Below are 16,436 nucleotides of genomic sequence, written 5' to 3'. Positions count from 1 at the left end.
CGAATAAAAAGTCTTTTCAGACTCGGTACGGTTGCTGCATCCAAAGGCGCAGCAGCCGGGTATGATTTCCTTGCAGTGAAACGCGAGCGCGACAATCGGAACAGAAAAAAACGTAGCGAACCTGCGCTGCCTGCGTTTTAACTCAGCCGGCCCGCCTGGCGCTTGAAAGGCTTATGGCATCCCAAAGTCACGTGGTACGGTTGGGCCAATGAAAGCTTCGGCGGCGCGGGGAAAACGAATGCGGTACTCTTAAATTTTTTCCAGTGGCTCTGTCTTTATTATCATCGGCGTGACGAAGGCGGGAAACTTGGGCATTCGCCTGGCGAGGAACCGGGCTATACAGACGACCAAAAGGCTCATTGTCACTTTATTGTACCCTCTTCCACGGAGCTACATCGGCTCTTGCAGATGCTGGATTGTCTATTTCGTGTCTCATGTACCAGGCCAGTGAAGCAGCCGAGCAGAAATTTGATGGCTTTAGGGCGCGCACGCATCGATGTTGGTGGACGAATTCGTCGATAGTTTTGAGTTGGGACTCGGCCTGTAGGGTTGGCAACGGAGTGAGACGTGGTAGTCCCGTTATGGTCCGCATGGTTTCGTTATTAATGGCCTCAAGGCGAACCCATTGAGTCTTCATGAGATGATGAAACTGGGCTCTGTAGACGAGTCCTGGTTGCAATACAGAACGGACAAGGCGAGCCATGTTGGTGCTGGCTCCGCCAGATTTCTTCGCAATCCGACGTATCAACTGTATTGTTTCTGCGGCCTACGAATGCTTTGCAATGTTGACCCATAGTCCCCAGATCTGGAGGAATCCATTCAAGACTGATTACACGCAGAGTTGAAGCGTCGTGCAGAGGTTGCTGATCCAGAGTTAACTGAAGAGGCCGGAGGGCCAGCAGAAAGCGCCCATACTTGTTCGCTACTGACATGCACGTCGTCTTGTTCTCGGAAATTTCAAGCCCTATCTGAGCACACCAGTTGTGCGTCATGTTTAGGGCCTCTTGGAGCGCTTGTTCTTGGTGGCAGATTTCAGGATCAACTTACCAGACAGTGATGTCATCTGCGTACATTATGTACTGTGCGTTATGTATCGTCGCTAGCTTCCAAGCTAGTGGAAAGAGAGCAATATCAAAAAGGACTGGTGCGAGCACAGATCCTTGTTGTACACCCCGATGTGCGACGAACTGACCTGCAGCTTGGCCGGCCTGGCGAATGGAGAAGGTTCGAGCGCGAAGAAAGGCTTCGACGAATGTGCAGACACTGCTAGGGAACTGAAGCCAATAGAGAATTCTGAAAATTGCTTCGTGTCTCACATGGTCATACGCTCTAGAATATTCATTGCCAGAATGGTGAGAATTCTTCGGGAGCGGCCTCCGATGAGAACCACAGGATTACAAAAGGCAGTCTTGTATCTCAGGTCTGCTCGCAAGGGCAAACCCAAAATCCCTCTCGCAGAGAAGAGCATTTTCACGACTAAAATTCATCTATCAATTATACCATGGTCATTTCCAGATAACACGATCTTATTACCTGCAAGGTCCTCCAAAACGCTCAAACAGACTAAATAATTCCAAAGCAGTCTATTTTCCCCCAAGTCGCGTTAATGTTCACAAGCATTCCCTTTTTTCGTCGGCAATTTTCCAGTGGAATAAGTTAAGTAACGATATTGTGTGTTGTAATAACATCAACTCTTTTATTAACCCCATTCAGTGTATTCAATTTTCACCATGATTTTTTATCAGTACATTTTTGTACCACTCTTGCGTGGGCCATGAAGGGCCTGCAGTATATTCAAATGAAAAATAGAATACAGAGTACGCAAGGCCATTCTCTGCGCCTAGATGAGCACGGATACCGATTTGGCCAGGATGATACCATGAGTACCGTTCGAGCCACTATGTAATACGTGTCGCGAGCATACGCTCCATCAGCTTGCCTAACGTTGAGGTTAGTGCTATTGGGCGTATATGAAGGATATTATCTTGGAGCTTTCCGGGTTTGGGAATAGGGACCATTTGCGCATGCCGCCAAGAATTGGGGATGACTACTGTAGCCCAAGCTTCGTTTATGGCCCCCAACAGCACTTCGGGAACTTTGCCTTCCGTGTTTTTATAAAACTCATACGGTATGCCATCCAGTCCTGGTGCCTTGCATGGCTTCGACAGATCTATTGCCGCTAATTCTACCGCCATAGTGAAGACAGCTTGTATACCCACGACATCGCATTCCGTGGGAAGGCAGTTTTGAACGAGAGGAGGTGGTGCTGTGTCCAAAGCCGGGAAAAAAGGTGTGGCCGACAGTTTCTGCGAATACTGCTGGTGTCTGGCCCGATACTAACAGGGCGCAGGCTGTGGTTTCTGGGGGGCGTCGACCATGTTCCATTACTCGGAAGGTGCGCCAGATAGAGGCATTGGATGACGAAGGCCCGAGAGAAGAGCACCAATCCATCTAGCGGCCACGTTCAAAGGGGTGCTCATGGTGCCGAGCTACTGCAGTAAGGCGTTGGGCCTCTAACCGAAGGGTATTTCGTGCAGGGTCACGTTCTGATGCAAGTTCTGCTTGGCGGCGCGACGCCCAGAGACGCAGAACTTGCAAATCAGGAGCTGTTCACGATGCATCATCCCACGATGTTCGTATTGCCTCAACTAATGCCGCCTTGAGACAATGGGGTGGGTCCCGCATAGAGTTGAATACAGTGCTTTTTGATACCGCCCTGTATCGGTCCCAGTCCACCACTCAATATAGTTGGCGGAGGTGGCCTGTTCCGCCCGAAGATAAGCCAAGGTGAATCGGATGATGGTCGCTACCCCAGCACTGGGGTTCACATGACCACGAGACGGTCGTCCTGTCTAGTCACCAAGATAAATCCGGTGAGTGTGACGGCTCGCGAGGGTGGTCGCGCCGACGAGTAGGCACTGACACATTTTTAAGCGGAGTGAATTGGGCGTCCATAAATCTGTCCAGCACACACGTACCTCGCGTGCTGGAAATAGCGTATCCCCATGTGATGTGGGGCGCGTTAAAATCTCCTGCTACCCTAATGGGGCAACCAGGATGTTTCTGTCGTAGGTGCGCCAACCAGCCGAGACACAACCGAGCCGCACGACCACTGTAGGGGCGGGCATAGTACGAAACGATGATAACGCCCATGCGTTGGAGACGAACCAATACGGCCATGACTTCTTGCCACAAAGCACACCACTGTGAAAGATCAACGCGGGTCTGATGAACAGTGCATCTTACATAAGCTGCAGCCTTCCCTGGAAGGACATCGGGTGTAGCACTCCTACGATCCAACATTGAAGGCGATGAGTATGCGACAAATCCTGAAATGGGTGGCAGGCCGTTGGATTCTTGAAGCAGTAGAGCCCAAACACGCAGCTTTCCATATATGAGATGCTGACGCAGCTCTCCGACCTTCCCCGTGATGCCGCGACAGTTCCACTGTAAGATGCCTTCTGGCACACTTGAAGACGTAGCAACCTTCATAGGTCAAGATTGGCCAGTAGAACCGAGGTGAGATGCTGGAGCTGTTGCGCAACGATGCGCAAGAGTTCTTGGGGTGAAAGAGGTTTCGACACAGATGCCGGGTTAGCCATATGAACAGTTCTAGACGTCAAAGACGAATGCGACGACCACGCTCCATCATGACGACGCCGGAGCACTGTACGGCGTTCCTTGAGAGGTTGGATTTCCTTTTCAAAGGTGGCCAGGCAAGCGTCGATCTCGCACTCTTCGCTCGCCAAAGGAAGCGGCCTGTCTTCTATCGATTGTGAGGCCCGTTGTGTTCGTGCAGAGGACGACCTAACAGCTGCGCTAAATGTAGGAGTGGCAGCATGAATTGTCGCTGCACTTGCTATTGTCACCTGGCTAGCGTCCTCTTCTAGTGAGGCCAGAGCGGCGTAACGGTTCCAAACGGACTTGTTACATTGATGGATCTCGAGGAGTCCTTGCTGGCAGTCGCGAATGGCATTTTCGAGCCTTCTTAGTGGCCTTTAATTTCGTAGGACACGTCGTGGAAGTGATGTCATGATCGTTTGTTTGGCATAGGCCGAATCTAAACGATGCTGACGGTTCAGGCTCCATGGTGCCGTACTTGGGTGGGTAGGGGCAGGATCATTTCATGTGTCCCTGTCTAAAGCAAGAGTAGCAGTACGCAATGCAAGGCTTGAAAGGACGCGGGCGCAGTGCGCAGCCGTAATGCAGGATACGTTCAGGTGGACCTTGAAGCGTGATTAGGCACGTACGACCGCTGCCTACATAGGGAGCAGCCACGACCCTGTGTGTGGGGCATGATAGTTCCTGCAGGAACCTATCGGGTTCTTCGTCAAGGTCAACGCCATTGACCACGCAGTGTCTTAAATCGGTACCATAGGCGAGTACGCTTGGACTGGAAGGACACATTCTTCCGAGACTTGTATTTGTTGCAGTTCTTCGACTTTATAAACTAGTGCCATAGCAGACACCCATACTGAGACCGTATTGATAGGTTTGTGTAGAGCGAAACCTTGGAATCGGGAACTCTCGAGGCAGGCGTTCAGGGCCGCTTGAATGATAAGGTTGTGCAGAGTGGACATGTCATATCTAGCACGAGGCTTGATAACCACTTTGTACCACGATGTCGTTGGCGACTCCGGAGACGTACGTGTCTGTCATGCAGGCAGGCCTTGTGATGAGCGAGGTCTTTTCGGGGCTGTCGGAGCTACATTTTCATCCGATGGAAGGCCAGTAGCTTCCTTCGTTCTCTTGGCCGAGGTGCGCGCCGTGACAGCAGGGTTGTTCTGCTCCGTGTTGGCGGTATCCATCCTCAGGGTACCGCCTGCGCACGTTGCACTTGTCCCCACGAAGGAGACGCTCGTGACTTGGATGGCAGTTGCATCGGTAATGTTCCGCTCTCTCGACGGAGCGCACAGCAGCTCGGATGCGCCGCGCCGACGCGGCGAGTGCCGCGAGGGCACTCCCGCTCGCGAAGCCGTGCAAGAACTCGCGCTGGACGACGCTGCAGGAGGGTGTAGATGCCGACGGACCTTGCAGATAGGCGCCAGTATAATAATAATAATAATAATAATAATAATAATAATAATAATAATAATAATAATAATAATAATAATAATAATAATAATTTTATTTCTGCCTCAAGAAATACAGACAGGGCAGCTGCAGAAAAAGCTGTCAAACAGCTTGACTCGGCCGCAGCCCCGAAGCCCCGATCACAAGACAAGGGCAGCTCCGCGCTTCCCTTGTCTTGTGATCATAGGGGGCAGGGTGTATTTTCAAGCTGCACTTGCAGCTTTTCTTCCCTGTCTCCCCCAATCTGTTGGAAATAAATATTCAAATACAAAGCAGCAGCGACAGGCAATCTCATCGCAGACATAACGACTTCATGTTAAAAAAATATAACAATATAGCCAGAACACAAGAACACGAAACAAAATCTTATCTGCACTTACATGTGCACAAACCAAATTACTTCGTCACAAGCGTGATTACACTTATTTAAGATAATCGTCAAGTAACGTACATCCAATAACAGCACGAATTACAAAGAATAATGGGCACAATAAAAATAGAACAAAGAAAACATTCTATATTAACCTTAACTATACCTAAAGATTACTCAGTGGTACATTCTTTTGCATATGAATTGCATATGGAACCTATATCTCGTTGGGTGCAGGTAAACAAGTTGATGTTAGGATATTCGTGCGCGTTGAGAAGGAAGTGTGTTGAAGGCGCTCTTTCCCCGTATTGATGCGTGCTGTTGGCACCAACCAGTTTTCGGGGGGTCTGAAAGGGTAACTGTTTGTATTTTCTTGTAAGTTTGCTAGATGCCGAATGTGACATATTATTTATTATTTCTATTTTAAAACAAACGCTGAGCCGATGCTGGCAAAAATTAAAGATTTTGGTTATGCCAGTTTCAAGAAAAAAGCTTTTGGTAGTTATTCCATAATTTGCATTAAAGACATTGCGAAAAAACTTTTTTTGCAAAATATAATTTTTCTGTATACAGGACGGTGTTGCAGTGCGCCATTCCAGCTCGCACTAGTTAGTGTGAGAATAAAATAACGAGTTGTAAAGAAGCAGTTTAATTAGCTTAGGAAGAATGTATCTAATGCAGCCAATTGCCTCAGTTATTCTAGCTAATTTCTTGACAACTTGGTCCATATGTGCTGTCCATGACGTAGTTGAAGAAAATACTACATCGAGACATTTAAAATGATAAACTATTTCCTTGTTTGGAGTTAAATATCATACTTTTGTGTGGAGAAACCGGTTTATTTTTCGGCCTGAAGATTATCGCTTTTGTCTTTCCCTCATTAACACGCATATGATTAGAGTGAGACCATTTTTCCAGCGAGATCATCGTTGTGTTGCACGATTGTATCAGTTCGTGAATGTCATTTCCGGAGAAAACATGCTTGTATCATCTGCATATATTATGAATCTAGAATTTGGATTAATGTTTACCATGGCATTAAGGTAAATGTTGAAAAGTAGTGTTCATAATATACTGCCTTGTGGGACACCAGGAAAAACAGGTTTTATTTCTGAGTATGCATTATGTATGTGAACCGTTCGTTTCCTTTTAGACAAGTGCGATTTTATTAGTTTTGCAGCCTGTCCTCGGATTCCGTAGTACCATAATTTCTCTAGAAGTAATTCATGGTTTACAAGATCAAACGCTTTTGAGAAGTCGACGAGCATTCCAATCACAAAAGATCTGTTTTCAAATTGTGACGGAATTTACTCTTTTTGTTCTAAAAGCGCCAGTTCAGTAGATTTTTTTTTGAATTTCAGTTAACATGGTGTTAGCAAAATGCATTTATATATAAATTTAGTTAATCTGGAGTGCAAAATTTTCTATAGTGCTGCTGTAGTGCTCCAGCAGTAATTATGAACCGCCAAAGCGGTCCATAACCAACAGAGTTCCAGTAGTGGGGAAAAACCAGTAAACGGGGCGAAAATCCGGAGCCACGGGCAAACATTGTATTGAACGCGGGATTGCGTAACCATTCTCATCGATATTGTTTGAATTGTTTGGTTCCGCAATGTGACCGCAATTACTTCTGCGTCACTTTATATATTTTAAGCTGTATAGACTTAAGCGATCTTAATCCAGCCATAACATTCTCATGCGGCAGCAATTTTCTGGCTTGAAGTCACGACCAGAGGAAAATATAGCCATAGGTGACCCTCTTTAGCAGCACAATTTATGAAAGAAACGGTTACATTAAATGGCGCTAAAGGGAGGCACGACCAGAACGAGAGGCACACTGGGCACACTAGACGGAAAGCCATGGTGCACTGAATGGGGTGAATATATATCTATAAGTAAAGCCTCTGTACTGGCGAACCTAAGTTGTCCTCAGCAGCAGCTGGGCTATTTGTCGTTCTAATGGAGCAGAATTGAGCTGGTGAGCTGATTTAGGTATTTTATAGGCCTTCAACAATCCGGAGGCTTGCATATGTTCTTGTATTTGCACTGAGATGTTAAGTACAATGAACTACGTAAATATTGGAGGTCCGTGTGCCTCAAATAAACGTTTTTCGTGAGTGTACCGCATGTGTCCATTCTTTCTTTCCAAGCATTTGCAGGAGACAGCGGGTACTCTCTGGTACGCCAAGGGATGTTGCATGCGTTTCAGTAACTTTTAGACAGGCTCTGTTTGAACTGGGGCCAAAAATGAAATGTTTCTAGTGGCCAACCCTAGCACGATAGACAAAAATTGTGTTTCAGAGAACAAGTCAAAAATCGGATAAAAAATACGAATTTTGTTATTTTTAGCCCGAAGAAGGCGTATCAGATACTCCAGCGACATCCCATACACCAGGGAGAGGCCGACGTTGATAACCGAAGGCATTTGCTATGGATCCCGGCACACACTGGAATGAGCACCCCCAACGAAGCGGCTCACGGCGTTGCTCGAGGCCTGACTCACCGAGCAGCATCGGAGGAAGAGCCCCCGCGGGGTACTGCAAACGTCTGGGCATGGGAGGATCGTATGACCAGTTTTCGCGAAATCACGGCACACTACCAATTACAAAGACGCATATACCCATTCCCTCACGCTAGGGTAGACAGGACGCAAGCAGTACACTTCAGACAATTACAAACAGACTCTTACAGAAACCTCAGACTCATGCACGCCATGTATCCAGACATGTACACTACAAACAGATGCACATCGTGTGGCGAGGTTGCCACACTAAATCACATGGTATGGGGGTGTCGGGACCTAACAAACAAGTCGGGCAGTGCCGACCCCTCCGTCTCTTCCACCGCCAGCCTCCGGTCACGCTGGATGACCGCACTGCTCAGCTCTGACCTGACAGCACAGCTCCGGGCCGTCCAGCGACCCGAGGAAGCCGCTTCGAGACAAGGTCTAGGAATCGCGTCCGCGGCAGGTGCCCAGACCCACTAAAAAGACGCCGGACTCAAATCTTGTTGATTTGAAATAAAGGTTTATGCTCTGCTAGTCCGAAGAACACTGCAAGCCGGAACAGGAAATGGGATGGGGACAAGAATAGAAAGCTGAATGTTCTTCGCAAAACTCGCTTTATTCCTGCTCACACTAGGTTTCGGTACTGTGGGCGAATGAGGACTCGCATTTCTCTTTTTCGGAAAACTCTAGGCGCATGCCCCTTTATCGTGACCCATGGATTATCGGTGGTGACAATAGTTAGCGATGGTGTGCGAGCGTATGAACGTAGTTGAGACGCGCGCAACTGGAGCCGAATCAACAAATGTTTTTGCTCGTAAGAATTTTTTCTGATTGGTCCGCGGCCTTCGCTAATGATATGTTTGCTGTCTCTATTGTACTGTTATTGTTCTTACGAACTTTACTGGTGTCAGAACTTTTTGTGAATGCGGACGCCGGTGTGGCCTATAGATCTACCCAATCTATTTTTTTTTTGTGCGTGCGTGCCTTGAAGACGCGAAGCTGCGTTGTCTCGTGGTAGGCAGAGTGCACGACGTCGAGGCTGAACGCTATGTGGACGCCGAGGGTCAGCGACAAAGTGACGGCCGCCCTGAGCTGCGACGTCGGGTCCTGCGCCGTGAGCACAACCTGCAGGGGGGCGATGTCGATCTTCAACGATTCAAGCATGGCTGCCAGCGACACGTTCGGGGACAGCAGGAAGCGATGACAAAACCTGCAGTCGACGACATGCGCAGTTCCGGAAATATGAAGTAGCGGAAAAGTTTTTTTTTCTTCTGAAAGAGCGATTAGGAAGAACAAGGGAAGCCTTCATTGCATACACAGAGGAAGTACCAGAATAATTGAAAAAAATAACAGAATAAGGTGAACCGTTTGGATGTCCTCACGAAAAGAAATGGGCACTGATGACATGGGCTGTCGGATCATGATGCGTGTTCAAGCTTCGATCAAGCTGATGTCTTGTAAAGACTTGGTTTTAATGAGACTGGGGCTAAGGAAACGAGATAAGTAAGATTGTGGTGTGTATTTTCAATCATGTAACCAGACTACTCAATTATTGCCATAAAAAGCCATCCAGTATGTGTACACCTAGATTTTGTTTTGAGCAAAAGTAAAAATGGGCCAGTTGTTATGGAAGCATAGCTAAATTCAAAGCGCAAACCACTGGGATACAAGCTAAGGCACAAGAAAAGACAGGCGACGTTGCTACTTGCAATTGAAAGTTTATTCGGAAGGTTAGAGATTATATGAACCCGACAAGTCCTATGTCATCATTCGCCATCAAATGCCATAAAAAAATAAACGAAAAAAAAATAAGAAGGACTATTTATCGATGTTAGCTTGCAAAAAAAAAAAATCCCGCGTCCTATGTCGTATCTATAAAAGATATCTCAGGGTCGTGAAGCGCTATGGAAGCATGACGTGCACACCCTGCCGCCCTTTCCTTTATCTCGTGAGCCTCTACAACTTTTGTTGTTCGATCTTTGTGCCTATAAAGAAACATAGTACTATAAAACTTGAGGGTGATTTTACCTTGGGAGTTGCAGTCATTGCAGTCGTGCATTGCGGTACCTGCGTGTGTCGTCCCTTTTGCGGACAATTTAGTGTCATGCTCAGCTTCAGTGGTGTATTCTGTGCTTTACTCGAGGGGAAAAACATATGTGAGCAAAACTGGCCGATGGCTTAACACTAGGATGAAAGAGCATTCGAATTCCACGAAAGGGATTGCACACACGCACCTTGCAATGCACGTAAGCGACTGCAGCTCCCAAGGCAAATGCACACCCAAGTTTGCTAATACTACAGTCCTTTATGGGCACAGAGATCGAACAGAGAAGTTGTAGAGGCTCACGAGATAAAGAAAAGGGGTGCATGGTGTGTCAGCCATGCTTATATAGTGCTTCATGACACTGAAATATCTTTTCTAGCTACGACCTAACACGCGGAAAGTTTTTGGCGAGCTAACGGCAGTGGTCATTCTTGTTTTTGTTTTCTTTTCGTTTTTCGGTCATTCTTTTCGGTCATTTTTGTTTTTATGCCGTTTGACGACGCCTGATGACATGTCGGGTTTATATAACCTCTAACCTTCCGAATAAACTTTCAGTTGCAAGTATCACCATCTCCTGTCTTGTGCCTTAGCTTGTGTCCCAGCAGTTCGCGCTCTGAATTTAGTCATTTTGTTTTCAGTTGATGGACGTCGACTGGGAGCCATTAAGATTATACGAAAATCCGTTTCTCATGAACGCTCTCGCGAGACACCATTCTTGCTTTATTAACAACCAAGTTCATCCATTAGTTACAACACAATGAAGAAAAAATTCACAGGGTCTCTTATGTTATACCTAAGACGAATTGAAGGCGAAAGCCCAAGTGTCGGTGGATTCAAGATGGGCATATGACGTACACTTCCGCCTTAATTCGCTTAGTCATCCCTCCTCTTAATTCACTTACTCATTGTCTTAATGGGCTTAATCATCCCATTTAATTCGCTTAGTCATACCCTTTAATTCGCTGACTGTACTTCGCTTATTCATACCTCTCAATACCAAAGGTCGAAGTTTCGACTCCCATCCAAGGTCATAGGCTCAAGTGCCTAAACAACTCTACCCCAATTAACTGTGCTTCAATTAACTTCCACTTCATTAACACCTAAGGACATGGGTTTCACACCCATCGATTTTCGAGGGTTCGTAGCTCTTTTCACTTTTCGTGTCGTCGACATGTTTTCACTCAAGGTCGACTGACCAATGAGACCTATAAGGCTTTCGCCTTAATAACGACAAGGTCCGATCGAATCGCTGCACAGTCATGCGGGTAAGTTACGCCAGTGTAAACATAGCTCTTTCGCAAATAGCCTATAATAGTTGAATAAACGTATGAAGATATGTCAATAATGTGAATAACGGATAAAAATGAAGGCGTTGAAACAGCTTAGTATAGAATTCCTCTACTGCTCCTATTAAATAACCAGAATTACGAATGAGGTTGCCCTGCTTATATTTTACTAAATAAATCTTGTTCGTGCCATTTACAATTAGGTCTCCTCAGTGCTTATTTCATGCTTCCTCCATCACTGCCTTATCAGTCTTTTTACCGTTATCATTTAGAATGTCAGTGTTTTCCCTCTTGTTGATAAGTTTTAATACCTCTGCTGACTGAACCCATCTTTGGGGCTGGAGACTTTCATGCGCTGTAATTCTTTATTGGTCCTTTGTTGCATGATAACTGTTTCAAACAAGAAGATGGAACGGAAATTGCGGGAGCTTGACACAACTGGAGGTGAAAAGAAACGATATTCTGCTTCGCCAGGCGATAAAAAACTAAAAAAAATTAAAATATAAAATTATCTGTGGATTGCTTCAGAGCGTGCTCGGACTGTAATATCTCCGGTCACCGCCTACACAAGAAACCGTCTCGGCTAAGAATTCAAAATAATAAAAGTCCGTCGTTACAGCGTGTAATCGATGATATGTGAAAACCGGCGCGATGCACTAGACCTTCCACATGTGCCTTTCTCAAAAAGTACTCTTATGAACACTCTCGGTGTATTTGGCAGATGTAAATTCTTTATGCAGAGTAAAAGCGCCGACGGCCAATATAGTGACGCTACATAAACATATAACATAAACGCACATAAACCTAAACACATAAACATATAAACGAACTTGGCCAACATACTACGAGGCAGGAAAACGGTGTCGTGTAATCGGTATTTCTAGCTTTACCATGATTATCGGAAGGCGCGGCATCAGGAGCTATGTATGTGAACTAAACGTATAGAAAGCAGGGCAGGCCAGACACACTAACTGTAACTCATTGTTTCAGAACTGCCACCTAAGTTGGTAACCTTTCTTTTTGGAGAATGTCTCAAGGTATACCATAAAAACACTCAATTTTTAGTGAAAGGACGTTAAATTATGATAATTTGCTTTAAATTTTGTCGTTATTATGTTTTGAACTGTTCCTATACCACCTTATTAGTAAACTATAGCTTCAAATACCCTACCGGGGTGGCGAATCAATGGTCGGAATGTGAATAGAGAAGACACCCCGATCTTCTAAAAATGCATCAGATCTCAATATCCACCTTAGAAAGGCAGCTTCAATGCAGAGAGGTGGCTCACAAATAGGTGCTTCGGTATATATCTAGAGGTATAAACGGGGCGCAAAATAGGGCGCGGTGTCGGCCATCGAGTCATTTCAGCAGAGCATTTATTCAGTGGACGATCGATTAGTAGTCCCTAAGTCTCTAAGAATGAGAAGTCGTTAGGGTGTCTAAAAACTCGCTATATTTACCGACTTACTCGCTAAGTTACCTACATTAACATCCACTAAGTGAAGAAATATCACTTAGGTCTCAGTTTCAATTCAAAGGAACTGCTTACAGAAACATATAACGTCGGTTTCCAGAGCAGTCGGTATATCATGTAAGACTATATAATAATAATAATAATAATAATAATAATAATAATAATAATAATAATAATAATAATAATAATAATAATAATAATAATAATAATAATAATAATAGCCTTTTATTATTTCTATAAAAGCTAATACATACATCAGGCCTGCCAAAGCCACATTGGAAATTATAACAACTATAATTTGCGTGCGCTCACATATAACACAAATTTAACTCTGCCCGCTTCGCCATCTCCCGTACATCTACACTTGCTGAAGCTCGCCACGCATTAAACAGGTTCACCGTAAAGAATCTTGAAGCGGCCAATATAAAGCACGTTTTTTTTTGTTTGAAGTTATTTTGCGTCTTTGAAACCGGTTCCTACGGCTCGGAAGGATATGCAAATTGAGCTGCTGCGGTCACCTGTAGAAGCTGGCCACGGCGTGCAGAGGTGTTAAATCGGTGGCTGCGTGTCCACCTTGGTGCGCGTCCGCCTCTGCAGCGCTCACGTGCAGGCTGGTGTTGATGCGCGCCAGCATGAACCGCCAGTGAGCGTCCAGGAAGTCGTCGCTCGCTGCAGGGTAAGCGACCACATAAGCCGTAGGGGCGCAGCTCGGAAATAAGCTCATTAGGAATCGTAATTACGGCGCGAGGTGTTGCGGCGCGGCTATTTCGTTCATCATGCCAGCGTCGCTGACGTGAACCCGCAGTGGCCCATGCTGCTGAGCTCGTTATCGCGGGTTCGATTCCGGACGCGGCGGCCGCATTCCAATGGAGGGGGAATGGAGACGCGGCCTAGTGTACCGTGCATCTGATGCACGTTAAAGAACCCCCAGGTGGTGAAAATTAATCGGGAGCCCCTAGTATGGCGTGCCTCAATCGCACTGTGGTTCTGGTATGCGTAAAACTCCAGAGTTTTTAATGCGTGAGCACTCGGAGTGTCAGTGGACAAAGGAGTGCGAGTGTGAAGTGGGGAAAGGTGGTCCTATAGTGTGAGGGTACATATATATATATATATATACATATATATATATATATATATATATATATATATATATATATATATATATATATATATATATATATATATATATGCATAGAGAGAGAGAGAGAGAAAGCAACTGTCGCTGCTCTGCTCCGGACCACCGTCAGCTGCACGTCGCTCCTCGAAGAGCCTGGAAGTCTGTCTAGTGAGCTCGCGAACAACATTTAGCAATTGAGGTGAACGCCATTTGAACTATGATTTCGGGACTTCGCAGAAGTGAGGCGTGACGCTAACGTATTTCTCTCGCATTTACCGCTAAATCGCCGATGCTCTCCACGACACGCCCGGTCGCGCCCATTGGTCGCGGCCGAGACGAGCGCACTCTAAGATTTCCGCATCTGGGGCACTCTACCTTTTTACTCTTTTTACTAATTCAACGTTTCTTAATTTAGTGCTAAATGATCTATTAATAAGAGCACAATTGTACTACAAGTTCCTCTACAAAATGTCTGGGAACATATACATTTAGTTTTATTCGCATGGCAGGCTTCGTAGAGATAACCAACAGAATTATTCCGGGGAATGCGAACCGCGTTTTACCAATTTTGCTTTCTTTGCTCTCTATAGACCACGTTGTCAGGCATGCCATCAACTGTGCAGAGCATCAGGACAGTTAAAAATTTAATTAAATTGTGGGGTTTTACGTGCCAAAACCACGATCTCAGTATGAGGCACGCCTTGGGGAGGGAATACGGAAACTTGGACCACCTGCAGTTCTTTAACGTTCATCTAAATATAAGTACACCAGTGTTTTCGCATTTCGCCCCCATCGAAAGGCGGCCGCCGTGGCCGAGATTCGATCCCGCGACCTTGGCTTAGCAGCCCAAGACCAAGCCACTAAGCGACCACGGCGGGTTTTACCACAGGTCGCGCATACAAGCAGCGCTTAAAACAGGAGACATCGCGGGGAACAACATTTAGCGCTTTACTATGAAGCAACATTTGTTAGAAGAAGCTTAAATGTTATGGGTATTTCCGTGAGAAGTGTCAAAATTAAGCCAGTGATTTAAGAAAAAAAAGTTCATACTTGCTCGAAGTGACTAAACACAGTGGCGGGCATCACAAAAAACCTGGTAATCGTCAATGAGATGATGCATTTTGAATGTTTTTTTGTGATTTACTTTTGCACAGATATTGCACCCGCTGAATCGCCGCCGCCAACTATCAGAGCGGAGTTAGTCGCCCGTTGAGCATCGGCCTCCTTCAGCGTCGGCGGCGTCCCTCGGCGTAACCGCGCGGACGAGCTCAGTGAGGGATGAAATAGCGAACGCGGAGCGCAGCAGGGGATGAAAGACGGTGATAGGGAAGACAGCGTGGGGAGGAACGCGGAGGAGAAGGGTGCAGCGGAACCATGAGGGGTAAAGCGGAGGAGTAGGGTATGGCGAAAGTGTGAGAAGAAAAGCCCAGTGCCATCAAGACGGGCTCTGCGGCAATGATCGCTACGAGTTGGCTCCAGAACAGCGCGCCGTCGTCTGTTTTCCGAGGACATGCGGTGAGTGCTATACCGTATTGGAAACAAAGCGCTGCATTAGCGGAGGTCTGTCTGCGGCGGCTGCTGTGAATCGCGCCCACGCGTCACCGACGTGCTGCCTTTCGCGATCTTCCGATTAGCGAGGCAGTCGCGCCACACTTCGCTCCGTTTGCAATGTGTCGCTCGAGACACATTGGCCGCGCCTGCCAATACATCGCGACATGAAAACACTATAGGGCGACGCTCAAATTTTGCATTAAGGGGTATCGTAATAGTCGGTGAATTTCGTTTCGGCTGATATTCACCGACAGAATTTGGAGATTGACACAAGTTTTGAGACATTTGTCTCTCATCATGCGAGAAATCACGTTGGCGCTCTTGGTTAGTTACAAAGAAAGTCTTCCTCACTGTGTACGAGAGATTACATAGAGCGCCAATCTATTTGATATCTTATTTTTGGGAGAAGTTTCTCAAACTTTGTCTGAGGAACGCTATAGGTGTGGCACGCTGTGATGAAATTTTAATTAGAAAAATTAATCAGCCAGAATCGAACCTCTGCCCTGTCGTTCTTGAGAGGTGTGATTAGCCGCATTCGTTGCCAAAACATGAGATATCCTCGCGCATTATCATCGTCAGTGTTTTGCAATAGAGAAACTTCCAGTATTTTCGTGTTAATGAAGGCGTGATTAGTACTGGTTGATAAAGATACTTTTTAATATGATTACGGCCAGAATCACAGTGCAAGGTTCCTAGAGGGAAATTGAAAATGTGACCAAATTTTTTGCGAAGCGTTACAGTTTGCGTAGCTCTTGTTTCCGTGCTTAAAGAAAGCGCGCAGATGCTATTAAAAAGTTGCCATGACACGTAAAACATAGCTACACTAACGCGTCGCAATTGTAGGGGTGATGCTTTCATGTGAACCCTGGAAATTCGTTGTATTGATATTGTGGCCTTACTCACTAATTCCACGTTTGTTAATTTAGTACTATATGATCTATTACTAAGAACACAATTTTACTACAAGTTCCTCTACGAAATGTCTGGCAACATATACATTTAGTTTTATTCACA

The 16,436-nt window shown here is 45.9% G+C and overlaps 1 protein-coding gene across 1 annotated transcript in view; it reads right to left on the bottom strand.

Moving 5' to 3' along the window:
• LOC135905341 (endothelin-converting enzyme 2-like) overlaps positions 1 to 16,436 on the bottom strand; it is a 194,736-nt gene that overhangs the window by 33,874 nt on the left and 144,426 nt on the right. The window contains exons 5-6 of the mRNA XM_070536099.1: positions 13,273 to 13,423; positions 8,934 to 9,159 (exon numbers count right to left, since the gene is read on the bottom strand). Of these exons, the coding sequence (XP_070392200.1) occupies positions 8,934 to 9,159; positions 13,273 to 13,423 (377 nt within the window). The remainder of the gene's footprint in view (positions 1 to 8,933; positions 9,160 to 13,272; positions 13,424 to 16,436) is intronic.

This window comes from Dermacentor albipictus, chromosome 3 (genome assembly GCF_038994185.2).
Source record: "Dermacentor albipictus isolate Rhodes 1998 colony chromosome 3, USDA_Dalb.pri_finalv2, whole genome shotgun sequence".
In the NCBI taxonomy this organism is placed as follows: domain Eukaryota; kingdom Metazoa; phylum Arthropoda; class Arachnida; order Ixodida; family Ixodidae; genus Dermacentor; species Dermacentor albipictus.
Note: the sequence above shows the minus strand (reverse complement) of the source record. Positions and strands in the feature narration are given on the sequence as shown.